General features: G+C 46.5%; 1 protein-coding gene across 6 annotated transcripts in view; it reads left to right on the top strand.

The window, feature by feature from the left end:
• The first annotated feature begins 2,772 nt into the window (after positions 1-2,772).
• Positions 2,773-26,143, top strand: part of CACNA2D4 (calcium voltage-gated channel auxiliary subunit alpha2delta 4) — a 129,964-nt gene continuing 106,593 nt past the window's right edge. For 3 of the 6 annotated variants that reach the window (XM_037744587.1, XM_037744586.1, XM_037744589.1), the window contains exons 1-6: positions 2,774-3,380; positions 7,447-7,528; positions 9,188-9,304; positions 12,029-12,088; positions 13,297-13,459; positions 13,960-14,091. In XM_037744587.1, the coding sequence (XP_037600515.1) occupies positions 3,151-3,380; positions 7,447-7,528; positions 9,188-9,304; positions 12,029-12,088; positions 13,297-13,459; positions 13,960-14,091 (784 nt within the window). In that variant the 5' untranslated portion in view covers positions 2,774-3,150. Of the gene's footprint in view, positions 3,381-7,446; positions 7,529-9,187; positions 9,305-12,028; positions 12,089-13,296; positions 13,460-13,959; positions 14,092-26,143 lie in introns of all 6 variants that reach the window. The other 3 variants (XM_017545425.2, XM_037744590.1, XM_037744588.1) reach the window with 3 other exon arrangements.

Below are 26,143 nucleotides of genomic sequence, written 5' to 3'. Positions count from 1 at the left end.
GAGAGGCAGAGTGGGGAGGCGCGCTACCAGACAGGGGCTGCAGGAAACAGTCCTTACCCAAAGGACTCCTTGGAATGGTGTGGATGTAGGGGACACAGGACGCAGCCCAGATGTTACCCGCCCCTCCAGTCAGGGAAGGAAGCCTTCGCTGGAGCCTGAAGGGGAAGTGAGCAGAGGCAGCCGCCTGGAGGCCAGCAGTGGCCTTGGGCTGAGGACCCATCATCCCAGTCTTGGGGTTTCCTCAGTATGCCTAAGGGGCTGCGCAGGACCCAGGCCACCCGTGTGTGAAGGATGGAGCTTTCTAAGCAGCTCGTACGCTTGACACAGTAGAGAGAGGTGCAGCCTTTCCAGACAGGGTGCTGGAACCTGGTGGGGGCAGGCTCCAGAGGGTAGGGAGCTTGTATAATTTGGGAGTAGTTATCCATATTAGAAAAATCATGCAAATCACAAGTACCAACATAAATATAAAAGTGAATATTATTGAAAGCAGGATCTGGAGGAAATATTTGCACACCCATGTTGAGAGCAGCATATTTCACAGTAGCCAAAAGGAGGACACCATACTGATAGAGGAATGAATGCACAAAATGAGATCTATCCACACAATGGAATGTTAATCAGCCTTAAGAAGGAAGGAAATTCTGGCCAGGCATGGTGGCTCACGCCTGTAATCCCAGCACTTTGGGAGGCTGAGGCAGGTGGATCACTAAGTCAAGAGATCCAGACCAGCCTGATCAACATGGTGAAATCCCATCTCTACTAAAACATACAAAAATTAGCTGGGCATGGTGGCAAGCACCTGTAATCCCAGCTACTCAGGAGCCTGAGACAGGAGAATCGATTGATCCCAGGAGGCAGAGGTTGCAGTGAGCCAAGATCTCGCCATTGCACTCCAGCCTGGGTGACAGAGCAAGACTCCATCTCAAAAAAAAAAAAAAGGAAGGAAATTCTGGCACACGCTGCACCATGGGTGAAGCTTAAGGACATCGTGCTAGTGAAATAAACCAGTCATGGAAGGACAACTATGTGATGATTCTATTTCTGTGAGGTCCCTAGAGCCGCCAGCATCAGAGACACAGAAAGTAGAATGGCGGCTGCCAGCCGCTGGGAAGGAGAAGGGGAACTAGTGTTTAGTCGGTAGAGTTTCAGTTTTACAAGATGAAAATAATTGGAGAGCTAAATAGTGGTGATGCTGGAACAACGTTATGAATGTGTTTAATTACACTGAACCGAATACTTAAAAACATGATTAAGATGGTACATTTTATGTTATGTGTATTTGGCCACAATGAAAAAGTTGAAAAAAGGTGAATATTTTTTAATTTTAAAAATCATTCCAAATTACAAATTTTAAGAAGCTGGTGAATGTCACCAAATTCACAAAACGTAGAGAAATTACATTCTTTTTATTATTGATTACCCAGTGCACCTCTGTAGTATTTTTTTCTAAATGCGTTTCATTTGTAATCCTCAAAACATGTACAAAATGTATGTGAAATTAAGGCATTCATAGGAATCATTCAGATGCCTTTAAAAATTACCGCCACGTTGTATTCAGCCACGAAGCTGTGCCACCAGATTACTCTGATGCCACAACATTGACTTATTGATGAGTCTGTGTAGGAGTTTTGTCATCAGAACACTTGCTTCTGCAAGCGCTTCTCTGCGTTGGTGGCAATTTTGCGTACCATTTTGCTGGAACCACCAGATTTTGTGAAGATGCGGTGTATCAGTTACACTAAGAAATAATCCAATACGGGACTGCGTAAAATCTGTGACTTCGCCCCCAGAGGACCCATGTGGTACTACTACTGGTGTGGGCTCACAAATACAAGACTTTTGATCAATTCTAATTTGTATAACTCTCATCAGAACACAAAGCAATGTGTGGTGTAATTGCATTCTTTCAATATCAACTGTTTTCTAACAGGAGAGAACATCTGTGCTGGCCAGGCCTTGGTGAGAACCAAATCCTCCACTAACAATGTTACCTGTGTGGCCTTTTGCAGATTTTCCGCAGATGAACTCTGACTGCTATTTTGGTGGGTGTGGTGGGGTGTGTATGGCAGGGTCCAGCCTCTTTGCTGCACCTGCTGGTGGGATGTCCTGTGGAACGAGTGTTCCTGGAAGCCCTTCCTACACTTAGCGGGAGGTAGCTTCTCTATACCAGGAAGTCACTGTGAGCTGCGTCAGCAAATCCCACTAAGCCCGGATTAAATGTTTCCCCAGCTCACTTGCCTCTTAACTGGATCCCTCAAATGCCCTCGGCCACTAACACATCATCCAACTAAGGGTCCATTGGACAGAAGAGAAGTTGGGATGCAAAGAGACAGATGTCTCAACGGGTTATGATTAAACTATCTCACTTTTGCATATTTTACAAAAACGTTTGGCCACAGGAACATGTTGCTAGGGCCTCTCCGGGAAAGGAAGGAGTCTGTGCAGTCAGGGGCCCCGAAGCTTCATCAGCTGCATAGCAGATGTGTCCCCAGCCCCGCCCACGAGCAGCTGAGATGTGGAAGCATGGGCCCAGTGACTTCACCTATGACCTATGACCTGGCCCAAAGGCATCAGGCCTAGAAACACCAGCCAGAGTTCCACCTCTGCCCCTGGGACTCCCGGGGCCTCAAGAGCCTCTGCCAAGCAGGGACAAGGACCTGGCTTTCACCCCAGGATTCCTCCAAGAGTCAAAAAGAGATTTGTGGGTCAATCAGAGCACTGTGCAAACTCAGCTGCTATCCTCCAGCCAGGGCCACAGCAAGCCCTTCCCGAGACCAGAAGGTAGTTCCACAGGAACGGGGCTGCGTCTTTAAAGCAGAGGGGTGCACTGCAGCCTGAGGGCACGAGCCGCAGTCACAGTAATCTTGGGAGGCAGCTCTCCACCCCCACCAGCCCCTCCCTGCTGTCAGGAGAGGATTAGCAGAGAGGCCAGTGGATTAAAGGGGTTCACGTTGCCACAGCCTTCCCCTCAGTCCCTCTCCCTGACGCCTGCTTGCTAGGTGGGGCGACTCTTCTGTGAGCTGCAGCTGTAGGGCAGAGAGAAGCCCTCCCCACCCACCACTGAGAGGCTGGGGACCCCAGGCTCACCAGGACCCAGAAGGCAAAGGCTTGGGGCATCTCTGGGGTCTGGAAGGCAGTCAGACAGACCTCATGGTTGGTGGCTGCTCTGTCCTCCTTCCCCTCCCCGACCCCAGCAGGGCCATCATGCCTGCACCCCCCAGCTTCTACACAAACCCCAGCTCCACTGGCTGCTGGATTCCCCACCAGCCAAGGCTGGTGGCCTGGGCCTTCATGCGGAAGACCTCGGCCCTCCTGTGGCTGCTGCTCTTGGGCACCTCCCTGTCCCCCACGTGGGGGCAGGCCAAGATTCCTCTGGAAACGTAAGCATCACGTTCACCTCCACCCCACAAAACCCCGTCGTGCTTTCCTGCTTCCTTCCTGGGCTGGACCTCCGCCCTCTGCCTACTCCTCCGACCCCTGCCCTCCCTGTGAGCTCTCCCCCTGCAGCTGTGACTGCCCACTCTCTTGCTGTAAATTCCTTTTCTTCTCCGGCCTCCAATCTCTCCTCCCAAAAGCTCTGTGGGTTCTGGAGTCCCACCTGCCCCTCCCCAGGAACCGGATGGCTTCAGGCAGAACTGATAATCAGGGCTGCTCTCTTCCTGGCCTCATGGGCAGCTTCTGGGGCACCTGCAGGGCGGGTGCTCCTTCAGGATAATCGCTGAGATCTCCGAGATGAGGTGGCCTGGGGGAGCCGGGTTATCTGACCATCGCAGCTCCCCGGAGGATTTGGCAGGAAATGCGTATTTTGACTTTCCAAAAAGGTGAAGCAGTTCTGAACCCACAGAATGTCTCAGGCACACAGGAGGTGGCTTGTCCAGGAACTGGGAAAAAAGATAGATTTTGGTGGCCATAGTCTTCCCTTTTTATACCTTTCAGCCTTGATTCTATAGCCGGCCATTGAGGCCAACCCCAGGAAACAACCTGGTATCAGTCGTGTGCACCTTGGTGTAAATTTAAATTACTGTGCAACCTCTCCACGGTGTCTGTGTTTTATGCCCCAGCTCTGGTGGTCCTAGGAAGGAAAGTTCCAATACATGTGGGGAGCAGAGCCTCCTAGACTGTGGGTGCTACAGACCCTGTCCTGTTTAATCCAGCCACTTGAGCCTGGCACCATGGCCAGGCCACCAGCAGAGCCACCTGCCAACAGCATGTCTTAGCAGGAGTGGGGACAGGGATCCCAAATGACGCACTGTGCATGGGGTTAGCCTTCTGAGCAGTGGACCGGGTGGCATCATTTCCCATTGAGCCACATAGCTCTCCTTGTTCCACGCCTGGCACTGAGCTGGGTGCTTCACAAATGACACCGTAAGTCTGCCCAGCCTTTCAGTGGGGTCTTATGTTATCCCTATTTTGCAGCTAAGGAAAACAGGGGCCCAGAGAGGTCGGGTGACTTCCCTAAGCTCACAAGATCAGGAGATGAAGGTGCTGGGATTTGAACCCCAGTCAGCCTGGACTGTGATTTCACCGTCACACCCACTGCCAGCCTGTAACGCTATCTGTTGCTGCGGGAGATGCCGAGAACAATTTTCATCCCCAGAACACATGCCAGCTGAGAGGAGAAGGCCAACTCCAGGAGTGGGCTGAGGGCCAAGTCAGGGTGGCTGGAATCCAGGCCTTCGGGGAGGGGGCCCCAGTGCCCATATACGCAGAAGCCCTGGGCGCTGCCAGAGATGACAGCCTACAAACAACCACATCTGCCTGGCCAGGACTTGGCCCCATCCATCCTGACTCCCGCTGAACCTCTCATCTCAGTCTTTCCCTCCCTCCTGCCGGGCTTCCCTCTCCTCCCAAGTCTGTTCTCTACAAGGTCACCAGAGCCCTCCTCATGCCCAATCCAGGAGATGTTCCTGGCCTTGTCTCCCCAGACCCTATTGCTTGGAACACACTAGCCCCCGTCTCCTTGTATCCCAGTGTGTTGACTTCCATGGCACTGCACTCCGCTGGATCCCCACAGGCACTGGGTTACCTCTGTCATCTTCAAGTGCTCCTCCTCCTCTGCCTTCCTCTGAGGTTGGGGGTGCTCCCCAGCTTCTCTCGATGCTCAGAGATCTCATGCTGCACACTCTTCTTGAGAGAGCCCCACTGCCCTCGGAATTTCAATCCCTACCTTTGTACTAATACTCTCAGCCCTGTCTCTACCTGTTAGACACATGCTCAATGCTTACGGGCAGCTTTTCCTGAACATCATGTGAGGTGTTAAATTCAGATTTGTGTCTTTCAAGATAAAACACAATCAGTGCCTTCTAGAGTTGTGCGGTACACAACCTGCCTATTCGTTGTAGAGCTCCCCTTGGTAGCTCAACAACGGAACCTCACATTCAACAGAGCCCAAGGTACACACATCGCCCTTCACCCTCCTCAGCGTGTTCCCCCGATCTTCCTGATAGTCTTAATTTTATTCAGTAACAACACCATCAGGTCGACGACCCACACTGGAAACCTGAAAGTCATTTTTTACTCCTCTAAGCTCTTCTGTTCTCCCTACCTAGAATCCTCTTCCAGATCCCTCTGCAGGCTAACCTCTACCAAACTTCTAGCCCAGAGCTCAGCTCTCCCTCCCCCAGGAAGCCTTCCCTTATACCACTCTCCTCCCCAACATTCATGGGCACCTTCAAATATGTACCATGCTATCTGCATGAGAAAGGTGTCCCTGCAAAGACGGGGACTGTAGGATGGCTCCAGGCTGCCACACGGTAGGACCTTGATAAACATTGGTTGAGTGACTGAATGACTGCTGATCTTGAAATGATCACACAGGCAAACCACTACTGCTCCATCTGGAGAGGCTCAGCAGACCCAGTCCTGTGTGCCGCCCCCAGGACCTCAGGAACCTGGCCCAGATGGTGGGATCGTGGTACATTTCTGGGGCATGGGCAAGAGGTTGGGGCTCCCCACTAGGCTGACTACAGAGGGCGAGGTGTGGCCTCCTTGCGCCCTCCGGGCCTGTCCTGCCCTCGGCCTCAGCAGAGGCAGCTCAGAGCGTTTTCCTCTTACACCCTTGCCTCATGCAGTCTCTGAGGTTTCAACAGAGGGTTCGGCAGCCCACAATGGCCTTGAAGGGAGTACACTGGAGGGAACGATTTGTTGAGAGGCCACAGGGTGGCCAGGCAGATCCTCCTTTGTCCTCAGGGTCCTCCGGCCCTGGCCTGAGCCTGTCCACTGCCTCTCCCTCCTTCTGTCCTCTCAGTCCACCACTTTCCAACCAGAGGCCCTGGAGGCTTGGGGACAGGCTCAGTCCTGGGCTCGTCAGCCCTGCCCCACAACCCTCAACAGGAGAGCCTGACAAGGGCGCTCACCACACAGCAGGGCAGCCACTGGGTCCTGAGGGTTCTCCGCATCCCCTACCCAGCCCACGCCTGTAGCTTTAGGGACAGGAGAAGGGACAGGAGCTCTTTTGCGTGTTTCTGGGCATATGTCACATGTGTGTATGTGTGTGCATGTGTGTGTATGCATTTGAATGTGTGTACATGTATGCATGTGTGTGTATGGGTATGCATGTGTGTATGGGCATGTATGTTTGTACATGTATGTACCTGTGTGTAAGAGTACATGTGCGTGTACTGGTACGTGTGTGTGTATGGGTGTGCATGTGTGTACAGATATGCATGTGCGTATACATGTATGCATGTGCATGTACAGGTATGTATGTATGTGTATGGGTATGCATGTGTGTATGGGTATGCATGTGTGTATGGGTATGCATGTGTGTACGGGTATGCATGTGTGTACAGATACACATGTGCATGTACGGGTATGCATGTGTGCGTACAGGTATGCATGTGTGGGTATGGGTACGCATGTGTGTATGGGTATGCATGTGTGTAGAGGTATGCATGTGTGTACGGGTACACATGTGTATGTATGGGTATGCATGTGTGTGTACGGGTATGCATGTGTGGGTATGTGTGCGTGCATTTCTTTCCTTGTTTGTCTGAGATGGACTCTTGCTCTGTTGCCGATGCTGGAATGCAATGGCATGATCTCAGCTCACTGCAACCTCTGCCTCCTGGGTTAAAGCGATTATCCTGCCTCAGCCTCCTGAGTAACTTGGATTACAGGTGCGCACCACCATGCCAGCTAATTTTTGTAGTTTTAGTACAGACAGGGTTTCAGCATGTTGGTCAGGCTGGTCTCGAACTCCTGACCTCCTAATCTGCCCACCTCGGCCTCCCAAAGTGCTGGGATTACAGGTGTGAGCCACCGCGCCAGCCGTGTGTGTGCATTTCATATGCATTATGCGTCTATGAGTTTGAGTGTGCATGCATCAGCGGATATCTGTGTGTAGACACTTGCTTTCTATGTGTGTGAATCTATATGTTTATGTGTGTGTTTCTGTATTTGTGTATGTATGTGTGTGTATACACATGTCTTTTCATTGCCTGGCAGAGTGAAGCTGTGGGCTGACACCTTTGGCGGGGACCTGTATAACACTGTGACCAAATACTCGGGCTCCCTCTTGCTGCAGAAGGTCAGTCACCCCCTTCCAGGGAGCCCACAGGGTGGCAGAGGGCAGTCAGCTGTCAAAGCCCCCCAAATGCCAGTGCTGGGAGGGGCCTTGGGCATCCCATCAAGTCAGCTCATTTCAGCTGGGGAAACTGAGGCCCACGGAGGTGAATGATTTGCTCAAGGCAGTGGGGGACAGCTCAGGGGCATGGTCAAGAGCACTGCGCCAGGTCCTCAGGGAGCAGAGGCCAAGGTGGAATTACACCTGCAGGAGATGTGCGGGGTGGGGGTGGGGTGAAGAATAATGGGGAGACGGAGGGAGTGGGTGGAGTGGGATGCAGGCCTAACACCTGTGATGCTAGCGGAGCCTTAGAGGGCGTGTGCAGGGCCCTAGGAGCTGCTTGGGCCAGGGAAGGTGGGCAGGCTGTGGCCTTTGTGCAGGGAAAGCTCCCATACTTCCAGCTGTCAGCCCCCAGCCACGTCCAGCACCCGCCCTCTTAGTATGCATTGCTTTCCTCACAGACTTATGGCTCTCTGATCTTCTTACCAGGTTATAAACAACTTCACAGTTCTCTAATATTTGTTACTCCCCAGAGCAGTAACAATGGCAGCTCACCCTCCTCTATTGTTACCATTCACTAAGAGCTTCGTCACGATTTCATTCCCACCACCAAACCATGAGGCACCATTTCCATATCACAAAGATCCTGAATCCCAGGCTTTTATGCCTGCATGTGATGGCATGTCCCTCCTCATCTCCCCTGTCCACAGCCCACGAGCCTGTCCCTGGTGGAAGTAAGAGAAGCCAGGGCGGGCTGCTCCCCAGGCCCCCACAGGCCACTATAGCAATGACAGCTAAGACCCCTCCTGCCCCTCACTGCAGGCTACTATGCTGCAAAGCACCACAACCCAGGGCGAGGAGCACAGAGCAATACTGATGCTGCCGTGTGGGATAAAAGCATTCTGTAAAATGTATGCATTCCAGAGCATTCACTAAAGCTATGTAAATGTCACGTATTACAGATGAAGGAACTGATTGACTGGCTTGTCTGTGGTCACACGGCCAATAAATTGACGAGCTGGGTGAACATTCACAATACATACAGTCAGTGAGAGCTCGTCTTCACTGGGCCCAGGGAGAAAACTCAAACCCCGTTCCTAGGCTCATGGGTGGAGCTGCTGAGCTCTGTTGGGACAGTGGGAATTGGGGTCCACATCCACGCGCACAGGGGCACATGCGTAACAAGAGCCCCTTCAAGGGCATTGAAGAAAGGTGAACTGATGCCAGGAGTGGTTTCAGAAGCCCTGGGAAGCAGTGTGGCGCTGCACAAAGGACATGGGCGGGGATGCCTGGGAGACTGGCCCCCTCAGGGCTCACCTGCTCACCTGGCTGTTGACCTTGGTCAAGTTCACTGACTTCTCTGAGCCTGGATCTACTCCCCTTTTAAGGCTATAGCCACAGTATGTCTAGAGCACGTGGAACAGAGAGGACATTGGAAGAAACGCAGCTACACTATCGCTGGGGATGTTGTCCAAGGAGAGGGCTGGGCCTCGCCCTAGTTGAGTAAACCAGGCTCCAAGTGCTGGAATACACCTGTTGAGAGGATGGAGGCCGTGCATACACAGGTGCAGCCATCCTGGTACAAAAGCATGTGCATCCAACTCTCCCACGTTCCCCAAACAGAAGTACAAGGATGTGGAGCCCAGTCTGAAGATCGAGGAGGTGGACGGCTTGGAGCTGGTGAGGAAGTTCTCAGAGGACATGGAGACCATGCTGCGGAGAAAAGTCGAGGCCGTCCAGGTACTCCAGGCCTGTGATCTGCAGGGCGTTTCTCCCCAGCCTGTGATGCAGGGTGGCAGAGTGACCCTCCCGATGTCATGGGCCTGCATCCTCCCACCCTCGTGACCCTCTCCTATCTTACAAGATGCCACCTTGTACCTCCATTAGGCAAAAGACCCTTACTCCAAGAATCCCTGTAAAAGAGGAAATGATAGGAAGCAAGAGGAGAGGGGAGGGGCTGGAACTGGAGCTCTGCCCCGAGGTGCCAATGCCCAGCACAGCCAGGTCAGCCTGCAGCATTGAGGGGAACTCGAGTCACCAGGCCACACTCAGTGATCAGTACAGAGCATGGCACAGCGTGAGCACCTAGGAACTGCTTTGAGAATGGTTGGACAGATGAGAAGGAGGGTGGGAGGCGAGCTAGCTGGAGCCAGCAAAGCCAAACTCCCACCCTCCCCTCTCCTCTTTCCATTCTCTCCTCGTTCCTCCCTTCCCCTCATTCAGCCATCAGGACCACCTTCATGGCTCCCAAGTGCTCTGAGGGCCACCTGGGCAGCAGAGGTGCTTATGGGGGTGGGCCTTGTGCCCAGGTGACTCTGTTACTGAACATCCATGAAGCCTGGTGGGGCCCAGGAGAAACAGGAGGTGTCCCCTTCCCCGGGATGAAGTGTCTGCACTGACGCCTATGGGGACCCGGATGGTATAAACCAGTAGATACGGTGTGATTGGAGAGACACAGTCCCCCGCTCCATCCAACCAAGAATCGGACCATCCAAGACCAGTGCAGTCCCTGAAAGGACTCATAAGACCAGCCAGAAAACAAGGAGAGAGCAGATGGGGTTGGGAGTGGTTGGCTGGGTTGGGAGGCTGAGGCCAGGGCCAAGCAGCAGGGGAAGGAGCAGACAGGGCAGGTGAGCTGCAGCCTCCCCAGTGCGCTGTCTTTCCCCCATCCCCATCACAACCCCTGCTCTGGGAGGCGACCAGGGTCAGGGTGGCTGGGGCCTTCTTTCCCACGTGTTATAATGCACAGCATTTCTGCAGGCTTAGGGGCAAGGGATCTTAGCATCAGGAACCAATGAGAAGATGCCTGGGGACCCAAGCACCTATCCCGGGTCCCTGAATCACACACCACAGCAGGAAGGCACAAACCTCACACACAGCCTGACACCCGCATTAACACCTGCCTCCTTCAATCAGCAAGCGCTGTGTACACAGCCTCCCTGGGTCGAACACAGAGAGTGGCGTCTGAGACTCGCCTGACTCGGGTGGGCGTCGGTCCTTTCGTCACTAGAGTAGCAAGCAGTCCTGGGACACCCCCAAAGGCTGGGGCTCCAGGTTCTCTGTGCCCTTCCACAGCCTCAGACACCAAGAAGCGCTGCTCTGAGGACTTCCTCTGAGCACCGGTCCCTGCCCCTGCTGTGGGTGGGATCTGTGGGGGCTGCAGAACTTCTTTGGGGGTGCGCATGGGAAGTTTCCTGCAAAGCAGCCCTGAAATTAGTTTTTCCCTGTAGAATTTCTTTATCCTAGGATCTGTAGGCTGGGAGTGGGGAGGCAGGGATTATTCTACCCAGTTTACAGATGTGTAACCAGAGGACCAGGGAGGCTTAGCGGCTTGGCCCTGACAAAACCAGAACAGGAGCTTGGGTCTTCTGAGTCCCAAAGCACTGCCCCCACCCTGACTCTGTGTTGCTGGCCTGCTCTTTAAAAAAGATTTGTATTGCGGTAAAATCCGTGTAACATAAAACTGACCATTTTAAAGTGTACAGTTTAGTGGCATGAAGTACATCCACAATGTTGTACAACCATCTCCATCATCTAGTTCCAAACGTTTTCATCACCCCAAACAGAATCCGGATATCCCCCTCCCCTTAGCTCTGCAACCACTAGTCTGCTTTCTGTCCATGGATTTGCCTATCGCAGGTATTTCCCGTAAATGAAATTATACAACATGTGACCATTTGTACCTGATTTATTTAACTTAGCATAATGTCTCCAGGGTTCATCTATGTTGTTCTGTGCACTAGCACTTCACTCCGTTTTAGGGCTGCATAATATTCCATTGTATGCATAGCCTATATTTTGTTTATTAGTTCATCAAATGACAGATATTTGAGTTGTTTCCACCTTTTGGCTTTGAATACACACACACACCTTTTAGTGGACTTTATTTTTTAGAGCTGTTTTAGCTTCACAGCAAAATTTAGCAGAAAGTACAGTTTTCATACATCCCTTGTTGCCACAGCCTCCCCCACTGTCAACATCCTGCATCATAGAGGTAGATGAGTTATAATCCATGAATCGCCATTATTCCAAAGTCCATAGTGCACATTAGGGTTCACTCTCGTACATTCTGTGAGTTTTGAAACACGTGCAATGACATGCATTCACTATTACAGTATCAGACAAAAACATTTCACTGCCCTAAAAATCCCCAACGACTGGCAGCCACTTATCTTCTGCATCTCCCCAGTCAGACCTTTTCCAGATTGCCGCGTCGTTGGGACCACACGGCGCATGGCCTCTTCCAAAGGGCTGCTCTCACTTAGCCATAGGCATGGCCTTTTGGCTGTTGTGCGTAGCGTGGCTGTGAACATTCATGCCTAAGTTCTATTCTGCGTCCCTGTTTTCACTTCTGGGCATACACCTAGGAGTGGAATTGCTGGTCACGAGGTGACTGTTTCACTTGCTGAAAACCCACTGGGCTCCTTTTACCCATTCTCCCTACCTCTGTGTTCCGTCCCTCAGAATCTGGTGGAGGCTGCCGAGGAGGCCGATCTGAACCACGAATTCAACGAATCTCTGGTGGTGAGTCCCACTCCTGGCACTGGTGACAGAGGGCCAGGATCACCTAAGTACCAGATATGGGGGTGGCAGTGTAGGGTGGCAATCCACTCATTCCATTGACATTTACTGCTCACCCCCCACAGGCACAGCAATGTGTTAGCCTCTGGAGCAGGACTTGTTCTTGACCTCAAGAAGTTCAGTCAAATAACTCCAGTATAAGGCACATCACAAGTCCCTACAAATGGGTGGGTGGAGCCTCAGGAGAATGTAGCCTGGGGAAGGGGAGGGCGCCCCAAAGGGGCCTGGAGAAGGGGGGAGGCTCAGGGGGATTTAGGCAGGCAGAGCCTGGAAAAGGGGCCTTTAGTCACAGAGGAAAGAAGACACAGAAATAAGAAAACCCAAGGTTAGTTGACTAAACAGTGGGCCCTGGGCCCTGTGTGTCCAGAGACTGGTGACGCAGACAGTGGCCTTAGACAGTTAGCTGAGGGGGTGGGGGCAGCCTCGGGTGCCAGTGTAGGGGTCTGGCCTTTCCCAGCAGGGAAACGCAGATGCAGAGGGTTTAAGCAGGGCAGGGGCGCGGCTGGGAGTGTGCGTGGAAGACCAGCGCGGTCGCAGCGGACGTGAGGAGGAGCTGGGTGTGGGGTGCAGGAAACTGGCGTGGGGGTGGGCGTCGGGTGTCTGCGAGGCAGTCCTGGGGGGTGTTCAGGTGTGGAGGAAATGGGCCCGGGCTCCACAGGAGGCAATCCTAGCGCACCCTCAACACCGCATTGGAGAGACCGAGGGCAGCTGTGGCTCCTCCCCACGGGACTAGGAACCTGGGCCCTGGCTGAGGCCAAGGCTGCAGGCACCATCCTGGGACTTTCCTGGCCCGCAAGAAGTGGAGAGGGTTGATGGGCGCTTTGTCTGTATGTGCCCTTGACTCCGCGGCTGCGTGTCTCCGCTCCGCCTCGGCCGTGTCCACACATGCTGCACCAAGTAGGGGACCGAGGCAGCGGTCAGGACAACCATCATCAAACGCCAGTCTCATGCCCCTCGCGCCGGCCTCCTGGATATTCTTGTCCCAAACTGCCCTGACCATCGCCCAGGGCACCACTGCAGGTGCTTGTGTGGACACTGATGGCCGGCTGGCCCCAGCCCTTGCATCCTCTCACCTGCGCGGTTTCTCATCCTTTCTCTCCGCGTGTCCCTGTGCTCCGGACGTCTCTGTGGGCCTCATTCGTCCACCGCAGTTCGACTACTACAACTCGGTCCTGATCAACGAGAGGGATGAGAACGGAAACTTCGTGGAGCTGGGCGCCGAGTTCCTCCTGGAGTCCAACGCGCACTTCAGCAACCTGCCGGTGAACACCTCCATCAGCAGCGTGCAGCTGCCCACCAACGTGTACAACAAAGGTAGCCGGCGCGCTCCGCTCAGGCACACTCACCAGGCAGGCTCACCGGCCACACCCACCAGGCACGCCCACCCAGCACACCCACCAGGCACAGACACATTCACCAGGCACACTCAGGCACGCCCACCCGCCACAACCACCAGGCACAGACACACTCACCAGGTACACTCATCAGGCACGCCCACCCAGCACAACCACTAGGCACACCCACCAGGCACGCCCACCCAGCACACCCACCAGGCACAGACACAGCCACCAGGCACACCCAACAGGCACACCAGGCATGCTCACCAGGCACACTCACCAGGCATGCCCACCAGGCCCAATCATGAGGCATGCCCACCAGGCACACTCACCAGGCCCAATCACGAGGCACACCCACCCGGCACATTCACCAGGCCCAATCACGAGGCACACCCACCGGGCACATTCACCAGGCACACCCACCATTTTCCTGAGAAGCCCTGCAGGATCATCATCTTCTATAATCTCACACTTCAGACCCCGATATTTTAAATGGAGTCTACATGTCTGAAGCCTTGAATGCTGTCTTTGTGGAGAACTTCCAGAGAGATCCGACGTTGACCTGGCAATATTTTGGCAGTGCGACTGGATTCTTCAGGATCTATCCAGGTAAGGACATGGAGTGGCATCTCCATGACCTTCTGGGATTCTTCTTCAGAAATAGGGCAATAGGGGCATTGAATATGGGCCCTGGTACTCAGGTCCCCAGTGAAGGGGGCTGGTCCTCCTAACCCAAAGCATCTTGGGCCCATGTTTTAGCCCTTCTCGCTGCATGATATGCACATATAAAGGGCTGTGGAATGGATGAACGAATGAATGAAACCATCAAACACCATGAAACCAGTCAATGAATGCCCACTTGAAGCTCCTGTCCCATGAAAATTACTTTGGGAGATACAGGGAAGAATAAAACAATTCTTTACCTTAAGGACTTTACGTCCCAATTAGAAAAATGAGGCACACTTGCCCAGAGTATTCAGCAGCAATTCGGAAAATGGCACAGGCCACTCTGTCGCTAGTGGCCAACTTAATAAAGTCCATCAATAGAAATGGAAAACACAAAGCACAAAGTTTCCAAGAGTTCTACCTCTTTTTGGTTCTCATTTAAAATAAGTCAGCTATTTGGGGTTTCTTGAGGTTCCATATAAATTTTAGAATGAGTTTCTCTTGCTCGTTGAGATTTTGATAGACCAGCTTGGGCAGTACTGACATCTTAACAATATTAAGTATTCCAGTCCATGAATAGGAAATGTTTCCATTATTGCTGTCCTTAATTTCTTTCAGCAATGTTTTTTAGTTTTCACTGTACAAGTCTTTCACCTCTTTGGTTAAGTTAATTCCTAAGTATTTTATTCTTTTTGATGTTATTGTAAATAGGATTTTTTTAAAAAAAATTCTCAGATTTTTCATTGTTAATGTGTAGAAATGCAACTAATTTTGTGTGTTGAGTTTGTCTCCTGATACTTTGCTGAATTTATTTATTAGATCTCAAAGTTTCTTGTGGAATATTTAGGGCATTCTACATATAAGATCATCTGTGAATAGAGATCATTTTACTTCTTTCTTTCCAGTTTGAATGCCATTTATTTCTCTTTTATGCCTAATCCTTCTGGCTAAAACTTCCAATACTATGTTGAGTAGAAGTGGCAAAAGTGGACATCCTGGTCTTGTTTCTGATAACAGAGGAAAAGCTTCTAGTCTTTCACCATAGAGTATGATGTTTGGGATATGGTTTTCTATATATGATTTTTATATCAATTTCATTCTGTTGCTAGTTTTTTTAGTGTTTTTGTCATGAAAGGATGTCGAATTTTGTGAAATGTTTTTTATGCATCCATTGGAATGGCCATGGAATTTTTTCCCTTCATTATTTTAATGTGTATATTATTATACTGATCAATTTTCATATGTGGAACCATCCTTGCATTCCAGGAATAAGTCCTATTTGGTTATGGTGTGTAATCATTTTAATATGCTCTGAAGTTTTGCTTGCTAGCTTTATATTTTTATCCATTCTGCCAATCTCTGTGTTTTGACTGAAAAGTTTAATCCATTTATATTTAAAGTAATTACTAATGAGGGAATTATTTCTGTCATTTTGCTGTTTGTTTTCTATATGCCTTAAGCTTTTTCCCCCTCATTTTCTGCATTACTGTCTTCTTTTGTGTTTAGTTGATTTTTTTATAGGAAATGCTTAAATTTCTTTTTCATTTCTTCTTATATCTATTCTATAGTTATTTTATTTCTGGTTACCAGAGGGATTACATTTAATATCTTAAAATTATAACATTCTAATTTGGATTTATGCCAGTTTAACTTCAGTAACATACAAAAACTCGGCTGCTTTACAGCTCCTTATCTACCCCTTTTGATTGTTGATAAAATTCCTTCTTTATACATTGTGTGCCCAAAACCACAAACTAATAATTCTTGTTTTTTAATTTTTAATTTTTGTGTATATGGTATGTGTATATATTTATGGGGCATATGAAATATTCATACAATATGTAATAATCACATCAGGGCAAATGGGGATTCACTGCCTCAAGCATTTATCCTTTGTGTTACAAAAAATCCAATTATATTTTTTTAGTTATTTTAAAATCTACAATTAAATTGTTACTAAATATAGTTACCCTGTTGTGCTATCAAAAAGAAGATCTTATCCATTCTTTCTATTTTTTTGTACCCATTAACCATCCCACTTCTCCCCAACCCCATTACTACCCTTCCCAGCCTCTGGTAGCTGTTATTCTAATTTTTATCTCCATGGGTTCAATTGTTTTAAATTTTAGTTCCCACAAATAAGTGAGATGTGAAGCTTGTCTTTCTGTGCCTGACTTATTTGACTTAACATAGTTACCTCTGATTCCATTCATGTTGTTGCAAATGATAGAATCTCATTCTCTTTATGGCTGAATAGTACTCCATTGGGTACATGTACTACATTTACTTTATCCATTCATCTAATGTTGATGGACATTTAGATTGTTTACAAATCTTGGCTATTGTGAATAGTGCTGCAATAAACATGGGAGTGCAGATATCTCTTCAATATACTCATTTTCTTTCTTTTTAGTAGATATCTAGCTGTGGGATGGCTGGATCATATGGTAGCTCTATTTCTAGTTTTTTGAGGAACCTCAAAACTGCTCTCCACAGTAGTTGTACTAATTTACATTCTCACCAACAGTGTATGACTGTGTGTGTTCTCCACGTCCTTGCCAGCATTTGTAATTGCCTGTCTTGGTCGGGAGTGGTGATTCATGCCTGTAATTCCAGCACTTTGAGAGGCTGAGATGGGTGGATCATCTGGTCAGGAGTTCAAGACCAGCCTGGCCAACATGGTGAAACCCCATCTCTACTAAAAATACAGAAAAAAAAAATTAGTGAAGTATGGTGGTGGGTGTCTGTAATCCCAGTTACTTGGGAGGCTGAGGCAGGAGAATTGCTTGAACTCAGGAGGCAGAGGTTGCAGTGAGGTGAGATTGTGCCATTGCATTCCAGCCTGGGTGACAAGAGCAAAACCCTGTCTAAAAAAACAAACAAACAAAAAACAGATTATTAGATTTTTTTTCTCCAGAGAGTTTGAACTTTTTATATATTCTTGTTATTAATTCCTTGTCAGATGGATAGGAGTTTGCAAATATTTTCTCCCATTCTGTGCATTGACTGTTTCTTTTGCTGTGCAGAAGCTTTTTAAACTTGATTTGATCCCATTTATCAGTTTTTGCTTTGGTTGCATGTGCTCGTGGGGTATTACTCAGGAAATCCTTGCCCAGTTCAGTGTCCTGGAGAGTTTCCCCAATGTTTTCTTTCAGTAGTTTTATAGTTTCAGGTCTTAGATTTAAGTATTTAATTCATTTTGATTTGATTCTGGTATATGGTGAGAGATAGGAGTCTAGTTTCATTCTTCTGCATATGAATATCCAATTTCCCCAGCACCATTTATTGAAGACTGTCCTCTCCCCAATGTATGTACTTGGCACCTTTGTAAAAAAAATGAGTTCACTGTAGATGTATGGATTTATTTCTCTGTTCTCTCTTCTGTTCCATTGGCCCATATGTCTGTTTTTATGTCAGTGTCATGCCGTTTTGGTTACTATAGCTCTGTAGCATAATTTGAAGTCAGGTAATGTTATTCTCCGGTTTTGTTCGTTTTGCTGAGGATACCTTTGGCTATTCTGGGTCTTTTTTGGTTCCATATACATTTTTGAATTGTTTTTTCTATATCTGTGAAGAATGTCATTGGTATTTTGACAGGGATTGCATTAAATATGTAGATTGCTTTGGGTAGTATGGACATTTTAACTATACTAACTTTTCCAATCCATGAACATGGAATATCTTCCCATTTTTTGTGTCCTCTTCAATTCCTTGCATCAATATTTTATAGTTTTCATTGTAGAGATCTTTCACTTTTTTGGTTAATTTCCAGGTATTTTATTTTATTTGTGGCTATTATAAATGGGATTATTTTCTTGATTTCCTTTTCAGATTGTTTGCCGTTGGTGTATAGAAATGCTACTGATTTTTGTTTGTGGACTTTGTCTTCTGCAACTTTACTGAGTTTGTTTATCAGTTCCAATGTTTTTTTGGTAGAGTCTTTAGGTTTTTCCAAATACAACATTGTATTACCTGCAAACAAGGATAATTTGACTTCTTTCTTTCGAATTTGGAGTCCCTTGATTTTTTTTCTCTTGGCTGATTGCTCTGGGTGGAACTTTCAGTACTATGTTGAGTAATGGTGGTGAAAGTGGGCATCCTTGTCTTGTTCCAGATCTTAGAGGAAAGGCTTTCAGTCTTTCCCCAATCAATATGATACTAGCTGTGGATCTGTTGTATATGGTTTTTATTATGTTGAGGTATATTTCTTGTATACCCAGTTTTTTTAGGGTTCTTACTATGAAGAGCTGTTGAATTTTATCAAATGCTTATTCAGCATCAATTGAAATGTTCATATGGTTTTTGTCCTTTCTGTTGGTAAGATGTATCATATTGACTGATTTGCATTTGTTGAACCATCTTTGCATGGAATAAATCCCTCTTAGTCATGATGAATGATCTTTTCAATGTACTGTTGTATTCAGTTTGCTAGTGTTTCGGCTGAGCATTTCAGCATCAATCCTCTTCAGGGATATTGGCCTGTAGGTTTTTTGTTTGTTTGAGTTTGTTTTGATGTGTCTTTATTGGGTTTCAGTATCAGGATAATGTTGGCCTTGTATACTGAGTTTGGAAGCATATCCTCCTCCTCTATTTTTCATAATAGTTTGAGTAGGATTGGTATCAGTTCTATTTTTAATTTTTGGTAAAATTCAGCAATTCTGAAGCCATCAGGTCCCAGCCTTTCCTTTGCTGATAATTTAATGGCTTCAATAGCATTATTTATTATTGATCTGTTCAGGTTTGGATTTCTCCATGGATTTGTCCCTCTGCTTTTTAACTTTTTGTGAACTATGTCTTGAAAAGTTGTAGTTTTTATTTTTTATTGGCTCATCTTTTTGTTCTTCCACTTAAGATATTAGTAGTTTACATGCCACAGTTACAGTTTTACAGTATTCTGTTTTTCTGTGTAGTTATGATTACCATTGAGTTTTGTGCCTTCAGATGATTTCTTATTGCTCATTAATGTCCTTTTCTTTCAGACTAAAGAATTCCCTTTAGGATTTGTTGTAGGACCAGTCTGGCATTGATGAAGTCCCTCAGCTTCTGTTCATCTGGGAAAGTCTTTATTTCTCCTTCATGTTTGAAGGATATTTTTCTGGGATATACTACTCTAGGGTAAAAGTTTTTTATCCTTCAGCCCTTTAAATATGTCATGCCACTCTCTCCTGGCCTGTAAGATTTCCACTGAAACGTCTGCTGTCAAACATATGGGAGCTCCACTGTATGTTATTTATTTCTTTTCTCCTGATGCTTTTAGTATCCTTTCTTTATCCTTGACCTTTGGGAGTTGAATTATTAAATGCCTTGAAGCAGTCAACTTTGGGTTAAATCTGCTAGGTGTTATATCTGCTTGGTAACCTTCTTGTGCTTGAATATTGATATATTTTTCTGGAGTTGGGAAATTCTCCATTATTATTCCTTTAAATAAACTTTCTACTCCAATCTCTCTCTCTCTCTCTCTACCTCCTCTTTAAGGCAAATAATTCTTAGATTTGCCTTTTGAGGCTAATTTCTAAACCTTGTAGACATGCTACATTTTTTTTAATTCCTTTTTTCTTTTTGTCTCCTCTGACTGCGTGTTTTCAAATAACCTGTCTTCAAGCTCACTAATTCTTTCTTCTGCTTGATCAATTCTGCTGTTAAGAGACTCTGATGCATTCTTCAGTATATCAGTCACATTTCTCTCTCTCTCTCTTTCTTTTTTTTTTTTGAGACAGAGTCTGGCTTTCCTACCCAGGCTGGAGTGCATTGGTGTGATCTCAGTTCACTGTAACCTCTGCCTCCTGGTTCAAACGATTATCCTGTCTTAGCCTCCCAAGTAAGTAGCTGGGACTTCAGGTGCATGCCACCATGCCCGGCTACTTTTTGTATTTTTTTAGTAGAGATGGATGTTCATCATGTTGGCCAGGGTGGTTTCGAACTCCTGACCTCAAGTGATGTGCCCACCTGAGCCTCTCAAAGTGCTGGGATCACAGGTGTGAGCCGCAGCACCCCACCTCAGTTGCATTTTTCAACTCCAAAATTTCTGCTTCATGCTTTTCAATTATCTCAATTTCTTTGTTAAATTTATCTGATAGGATTTGGAATTCCTTCTCTGTATTACCTTGAATTTCTTTGCATTTTCTCAAAACATCTATTTTTAATTCTCTGTCTGAAAAGTCATCTCTCTCTCTCTCTCTCTCTCTCTCTGTCTCTCTCTTGGATTGCTCTCTGGTGGCTTATTTAATTTGTTTGGTGAGATCATGTTTTCCTGGGTGGTCTTGTTGCTTGGGGATGCTCTTCAGTGTCTGGGTATCGGAGAGTTTGGTATTTATTATCATCTTCACTGTCTGGGCTGTGAAGAATGAATGTTTCTATCCATCCTTCTTGGGGAGGCTTTCTAGGTATTCAAAAGGACTTGAGTGTTGTGCTCTAAGTTTTCAGCCACTGCAGCCATATATGCATTAGAGAATACCTCAAGCCCAGTAGCACTGTGGTTCTTATAGACTCATAGAGGCACCATTTTTGTGTTCTTGGATAAGATCTGAAAGAATTCTCTCCATTATGAGGCAGAGCTGCCTGGAGCTGGAGGAGGGGTGATGCAAGCACCCCTGTATCCATCATCTCTGGGACTATGCTGGTTCAGACCTGAAACCAGTGCAGCACTGGGGTCTCTCCCAAGGCCCACTGTAACCACTACCTGGCTACCGCCTATGTTCACTCAAGGCCCTAAGGCTCTATGATCAACAGGTGGTGAAGCAGCCGGGCTTATGTGCTTCCCTTCGGGGCAGCAAGGTCTCCGGTTCCTGGGCAGGCCCAGAGATGCAGTCAAGGAGCCAGGGCCTAGAGTCAAAAACCTTAGAAATCTACCTGGTGCTCTATTCTACTCCAGCTGAGCTGGTACTCAAACCACAAGACAAAGTCTTTCCCACTCTTCCCTCCCCTTTCCCCAGGCAGAAGAGTCACTCCTCATGTCCACTGCCACTACATACCCACAGGAAGTACTGCCAGGCTACTGCCAATGTTCACTTAAGGCCCACGGGCTCTTCAGTCAGCTTGTGGGACTCACCCTTCAAGGCAGTGGACTCCCCTTTGGCCCAGGGTAGGTCCAGAAGTGCTGCCCAAGAACCAAGGCGTGGAATCAGGGACTCTAATTGCCCACCTTATCCTCTACCCCCACTGTGGTCAGGCTGATGCCTAAGCTCCAAGACAAAGTCCCCTTTACTCTTCCCTCTGCTTTTCTCAAGCAGAAGGAGTCTCTCCTCATAGCCACCACAGCTGTGAATGTGCTGGGTCACACCTAAAGCCAGCATGTCACAGAGTCTAATTCAAGGCCCACAGTGTGTCCCAACTGATTACCACTGCTGATTATTCAAGGCTCAAGGGCTCTTTAGTTAGCCAGTGATGAATCTTGCCAAGGACTGATTCTTCCCTTCAATGCAACATGTTCCCTTGTAGACCAGAGTGTGTCTAGAAATGTCATCCAGGAGCTAGGGCCTGGAGTGGGGGCCTCAGGACCCTGTCCAGTGCTCTATCCTACTGTGGCTGAGCTGGTATCCATGTTGCAAGACAAAGTCCTCTTTACTCTACCCTCTCATTTTCTCAAGTGGAAGGAAGGGTCTCTTCCATGCTATGCTGCCTGGGGTTAGGGATGGAGTAACACAAACACTCCCTTGGCTGCCCCGGCTGGTATTTCACTAGGTTGTGTGTCCCCCAAGTTCGCTGGCTCCAAGCCCAGCAGAGCACTAGAACTTGTCTAGGAGTTACAGTCCTTTTAGCCTAGATTGCCTTTCAAGTTTATTTAAGACCCCAGGGTACTTTTAGCCCATGATGGTGAGGTTTGCCAAAAGGTTCTGGCTGCTGGGATGAGTGATTCCTATCTAGTTAGGCCTTGTCTAAATGCTCCTTCTGTGGACACCATCTGAGTTCTGCCTGGTGTTGGCAGCACTGAGTTCTAATGCAAAGTCCCACAATCACTCCATCTTCCCTCTCCCAAGTACATAGATTCTCTCTCTGTGCCATGTGGCCACTGAGGGGGGTTTGGCATGGGTGGCATCAGCAATTCAAGACTACTCTGTATAACCTCTTCAATGCCTCTTTCAGTGATATGAAGTTAAAATCAGGTACTGTTTTGCTTATTTGATTTTTGCTGCTTATAAAGATTTGTGTGTGTGCGTGTGCAGATTGTTGTTAAATTTGGTGTTTCTTTGGGGAAGATGATTGGTGGAGGCTTCTATTCAGCCATCTTGCTCTCCCCACTTGTCTTAATAACTCTTTTGAATGTATTAGTGTCTTAAATTATGCAGAAAACAAAATTTTGTGTTACAATAATACTAGGTTTCAGACTAATACTGGCTTTGTAAAATGTATTAGTCTCTTAAATCATAAGTAACATTAGTCTCTTAAATCATGTAGAGTTAAAATCAGTGTAACAATAATACTAGCTTTTATAATTGCCCATGTATTTTCCTTTATGAAAAGACCTTTAAATATAGCTTCAAGTTACTGTCTAGTGTCCTTTCATTTCACCCTGCAGAACTCCCTTGAGCATTTCTTACAGGGCAGGTCTACTAGCAGTCAACTGTTTCCGCATTTAAAAATCTAGGAATGTCTTAATTTCTCTCTCTTTTGAAAGATAGTTTTGTTAGATAGAGGATTCTTGATTGATGAGTTTTTTTTTAATTCCCTTTTAGCATTTTGAATATATCAGCCCAACTCTGGCCTGCAAAATTTCTGATGAGAAATCTACTGATTACTTTATAGTCCCTTGTATATAAGTCCATTCTCAGGTGCTACTTTTAATACTCCCTCTTTATTTTTTCCTTTCGAACTTTTGATTGCGATGTGTCTCAGTGTGGATCTCTTTGAGCTGATTTTACTTAGAGTTCATTGAGCTTCTTGGATATTTATATTCATGCCCTTCATCAAATTTGGGGAGTTTTCAGCCATTATTTCTTCAAATACTCTCTCATTATTTCTTCAAAATTTCTGTCATTCTTCTCCTTCTGAGACTCTCTCTCACAATATGTATGTTGGTCAGCTTGATGGGTTCTTATAGTTTCTTAGACTCTGCTCACTTTTCTTTAAGCTTTTTTCTTTCTGTCCCTTGAACTCAATAATTTCTATTGTCCTATCTTCAATTTCACTGATTCTCTCTTCTGCCTTCTCAAATATGCCTTTGAATCCCTCTGGTGGATTTTAAAGTTTCAGTTACTAGATTTTCAGCTCCAGAATAATTTTACATTTCTTTTTAGATTTCTCATCTCTTTACTGACATTTTTATTTCATTCATATATTGTTTCTTGACATTTTCCACATCTTCCTTTAGTTCTTTGAACGTCTTGAAGACAGTTATTGTAAAGTCTTTGCTTAGTAGATCTACCATCAAGTATTTTTCAGAGATAATTTCTGTTGGTTTATTTTTTCCCTCTGAATGGGTCACCCTTTCCTTTTTTGTATGCTTTGTACTTTTTTGCTAAAAAGTGGGCATTTGAATTTACATTTGAACTGGACATTTGTATGGTAGTTCTGGAAATCATACTCTCCTCCTTCTCTAGAGTTTCCTGTTTTCTTTTTGTTTGTTTGGTTGGTTGTTGAGGCAGTCTCACTCTGTCACCAGGCTGGAGCCAGGCAGGATCTTGGCTCACTGCAACCTTTGCCTTCTGGGATCAAGTGATTCTCCTGCCTCAGCCTCCTGAGTAGCTGGGACTACAGCCATGCGCCACCATACCCAGCTAATTTTTGTATTTTTAGTAGAGATGGGGTTCCGCCATGTTGGCCAGGATGGTCTCAATCACCCAACCTCATGATCCACCCGCCTTTGCCTCCCAAAGTGCTGGGATTACAAGTGTGAGCCACTGCACCCGGCCCTGTTTTGTTATTTTTTAAAAATTGTTGTAGCCTGCCTCTATGCTGAGGCTCAGCCTGAGGTGTAAATTTAAGGTCTAAGTTCTTTTCTAAGCCTTATTCTGGATATGCATGACTACTTTCTAATTCCCCCCCCCCATATACAGTTGTTTTCGAATGTCTTAGTTTTTTATGTCTGGCTTGCAAAAGAAGAAAATGAAGGGGAAAAATTATCACCGGCCCTTTAAATATCCCGAATGTAACTTCAGTCAGAGGAAGAGGGGTTTGCAACAATGGGAGGAAGTAAAACAACAATGCCAGCCACGTCTTTATTTGCACTTTTGTGATCAGAAGCTGCAATCAGCAATCAGAGCACAGAACCTCAATACTTGGAGGACAGGATCCTTTTTGCTCACCCTGGCTCCTGCAAGCTGTGTAAACTGCTCCAAGAGCACATGCACACCAGCCCAGCACAGGACTGGGGCATGGGTAGCTGCTACTGTGCTAAAAGCTGAAATAAACAGAAATTGCCTGCAATTTACCATCCAAGACTTCCCCTGGAAGTTGCAAGTCTTTAATAGACTGCAGAGTTCCAAAATAGTTGCCTCAGACAGATTCTACCAGTACAGTTGTTGTCCAGGTGGGGATATAGATTCCTGGTGCTTCCTACCCCACCATCTTCCCAGAATCTGCTCTCTGCTTTGTTTATGTTGTTTGCTGTTGTTGTTGAGATTTATAAAACTGGTTTAGGGTATAGACTTTTAGAACTTCCTTTTCCATTGAGCATTGTGCTACCAAGATTTATGGGTTGTCACATATTCTTTGGGATAAATATATCACAGTTTATCCATCCTCTTCATGCCATCTGAGTTTTTTCGTTTTTGTCTTTTACTTTTGTGAACAGTGTTCTTATGAACATTCTTACGCATGTCTCCTGAGACTTACTACCAAAGTTTCTCTTAGGTATATACCTAGGAATGGAATGGCTGGGCCCTAGGATATGCAGGCATTCAACTTTGAAAATAAAATTCCAAATTGTTTTCCAAAATACTCACACCAGTTATGTTCCCCAAGCAATGAATAAGAGGTCCCATTGATGCACAATTTCTCTAACTCTGAATGTTGTTAAACTTAAGCTTTTTTTGTTTGCCTGGTGCAGTGACTCACAGCTGTAATCCCAGCACTTTGGGAGGCTAAGGCAGGAGGATTGCTTGATCCCAGGAATTCAAGACCAGCCTGGGCAACATAGTGAGACCTCATCTCTGCCAAAAAAAATGTTTTAAAATGAAAATTAGCCAGTCATAGTGGTGTGCACCTGTGGTGCGATGCACGAGGCTGAGGTGGGAGAATCACTTGAGCCCAAGAGTTTGAGGCTGCAGTGAGCTGCGATCATGCCACTGCACTCCAGTCTGAGTGACAGACCAAGACTCCGTCTCAAAAAAACAATTTTTTGTTAAGAATTTTTTAGTATAAAATATTATTTCTTAGTGGTCTAGCATTGCATTTCCCTGCTCACTCATGAAGTTGAGCATTTCTTTATATGTTATTAGCTGTATGTATATCCTCTTTCATGAAATGCATATTGTCTTCTGCCTACTTAACTACTGAATTTTCTAATGTTAATTAATCTTTGCATTTCGATGAGAAACCTAACTTGATTATAGTATCCTTTTATACATTGCCAGATTTGGTTTATTAATATTTTGTTTAGGATTTTTGCATCTGTATTTATAGGTGAAATAGTCCTATAATTTTTCATTCCTTTGCTATCCTTGTCAGGTTTTCAAAATTATACTAGCTTCATGGAATATATTTAGAAGTAGTTCCTCTTTTTCTGGTTTCTGGAAGTATTTGAATAAGATTAGAATGATCTTTTCCTTGAATGCTTGATAGATTTCATCTGTAAAGTGTGTAGGCCTGATGTTTTCTTATGGGAAGATAAAATTACTGCTTTGATTTATTGATCACTTGTAATGCTAGTACGGCTTTCTGTTTCTTAAAATTTGAAGTACTCTTATTTAGAATCCATCCATTTTATCTGACTTTTCAAATTTATTTATATGAATCTGTTATTATGTTCCCTTTTAATTTATAGTATTACGCTTTTTTTTTTCTTTTTAATTCCCCATAGAATTTGTTAGTCTTGTCAGGAATCATCTTTCGTCTGCTC

The sequence above is a fragment of the Cebus imitator genome, unplaced genomic scaffold (genome assembly GCF_001604975.1).
Source record: "Cebus imitator isolate Cc_AM_T3 unplaced genomic scaffold, Cebus_imitator-1.0 Scaffold179, whole genome shotgun sequence".
NCBI classification, from domain to species: domain Eukaryota; kingdom Metazoa; phylum Chordata; class Mammalia; order Primates; family Cebidae; genus Cebus; species Cebus imitator.
The sequence above is the reverse complement of the archived record's forward strand: the minus strand, read 5'-3'. Positions and strand labels throughout refer to the sequence as shown.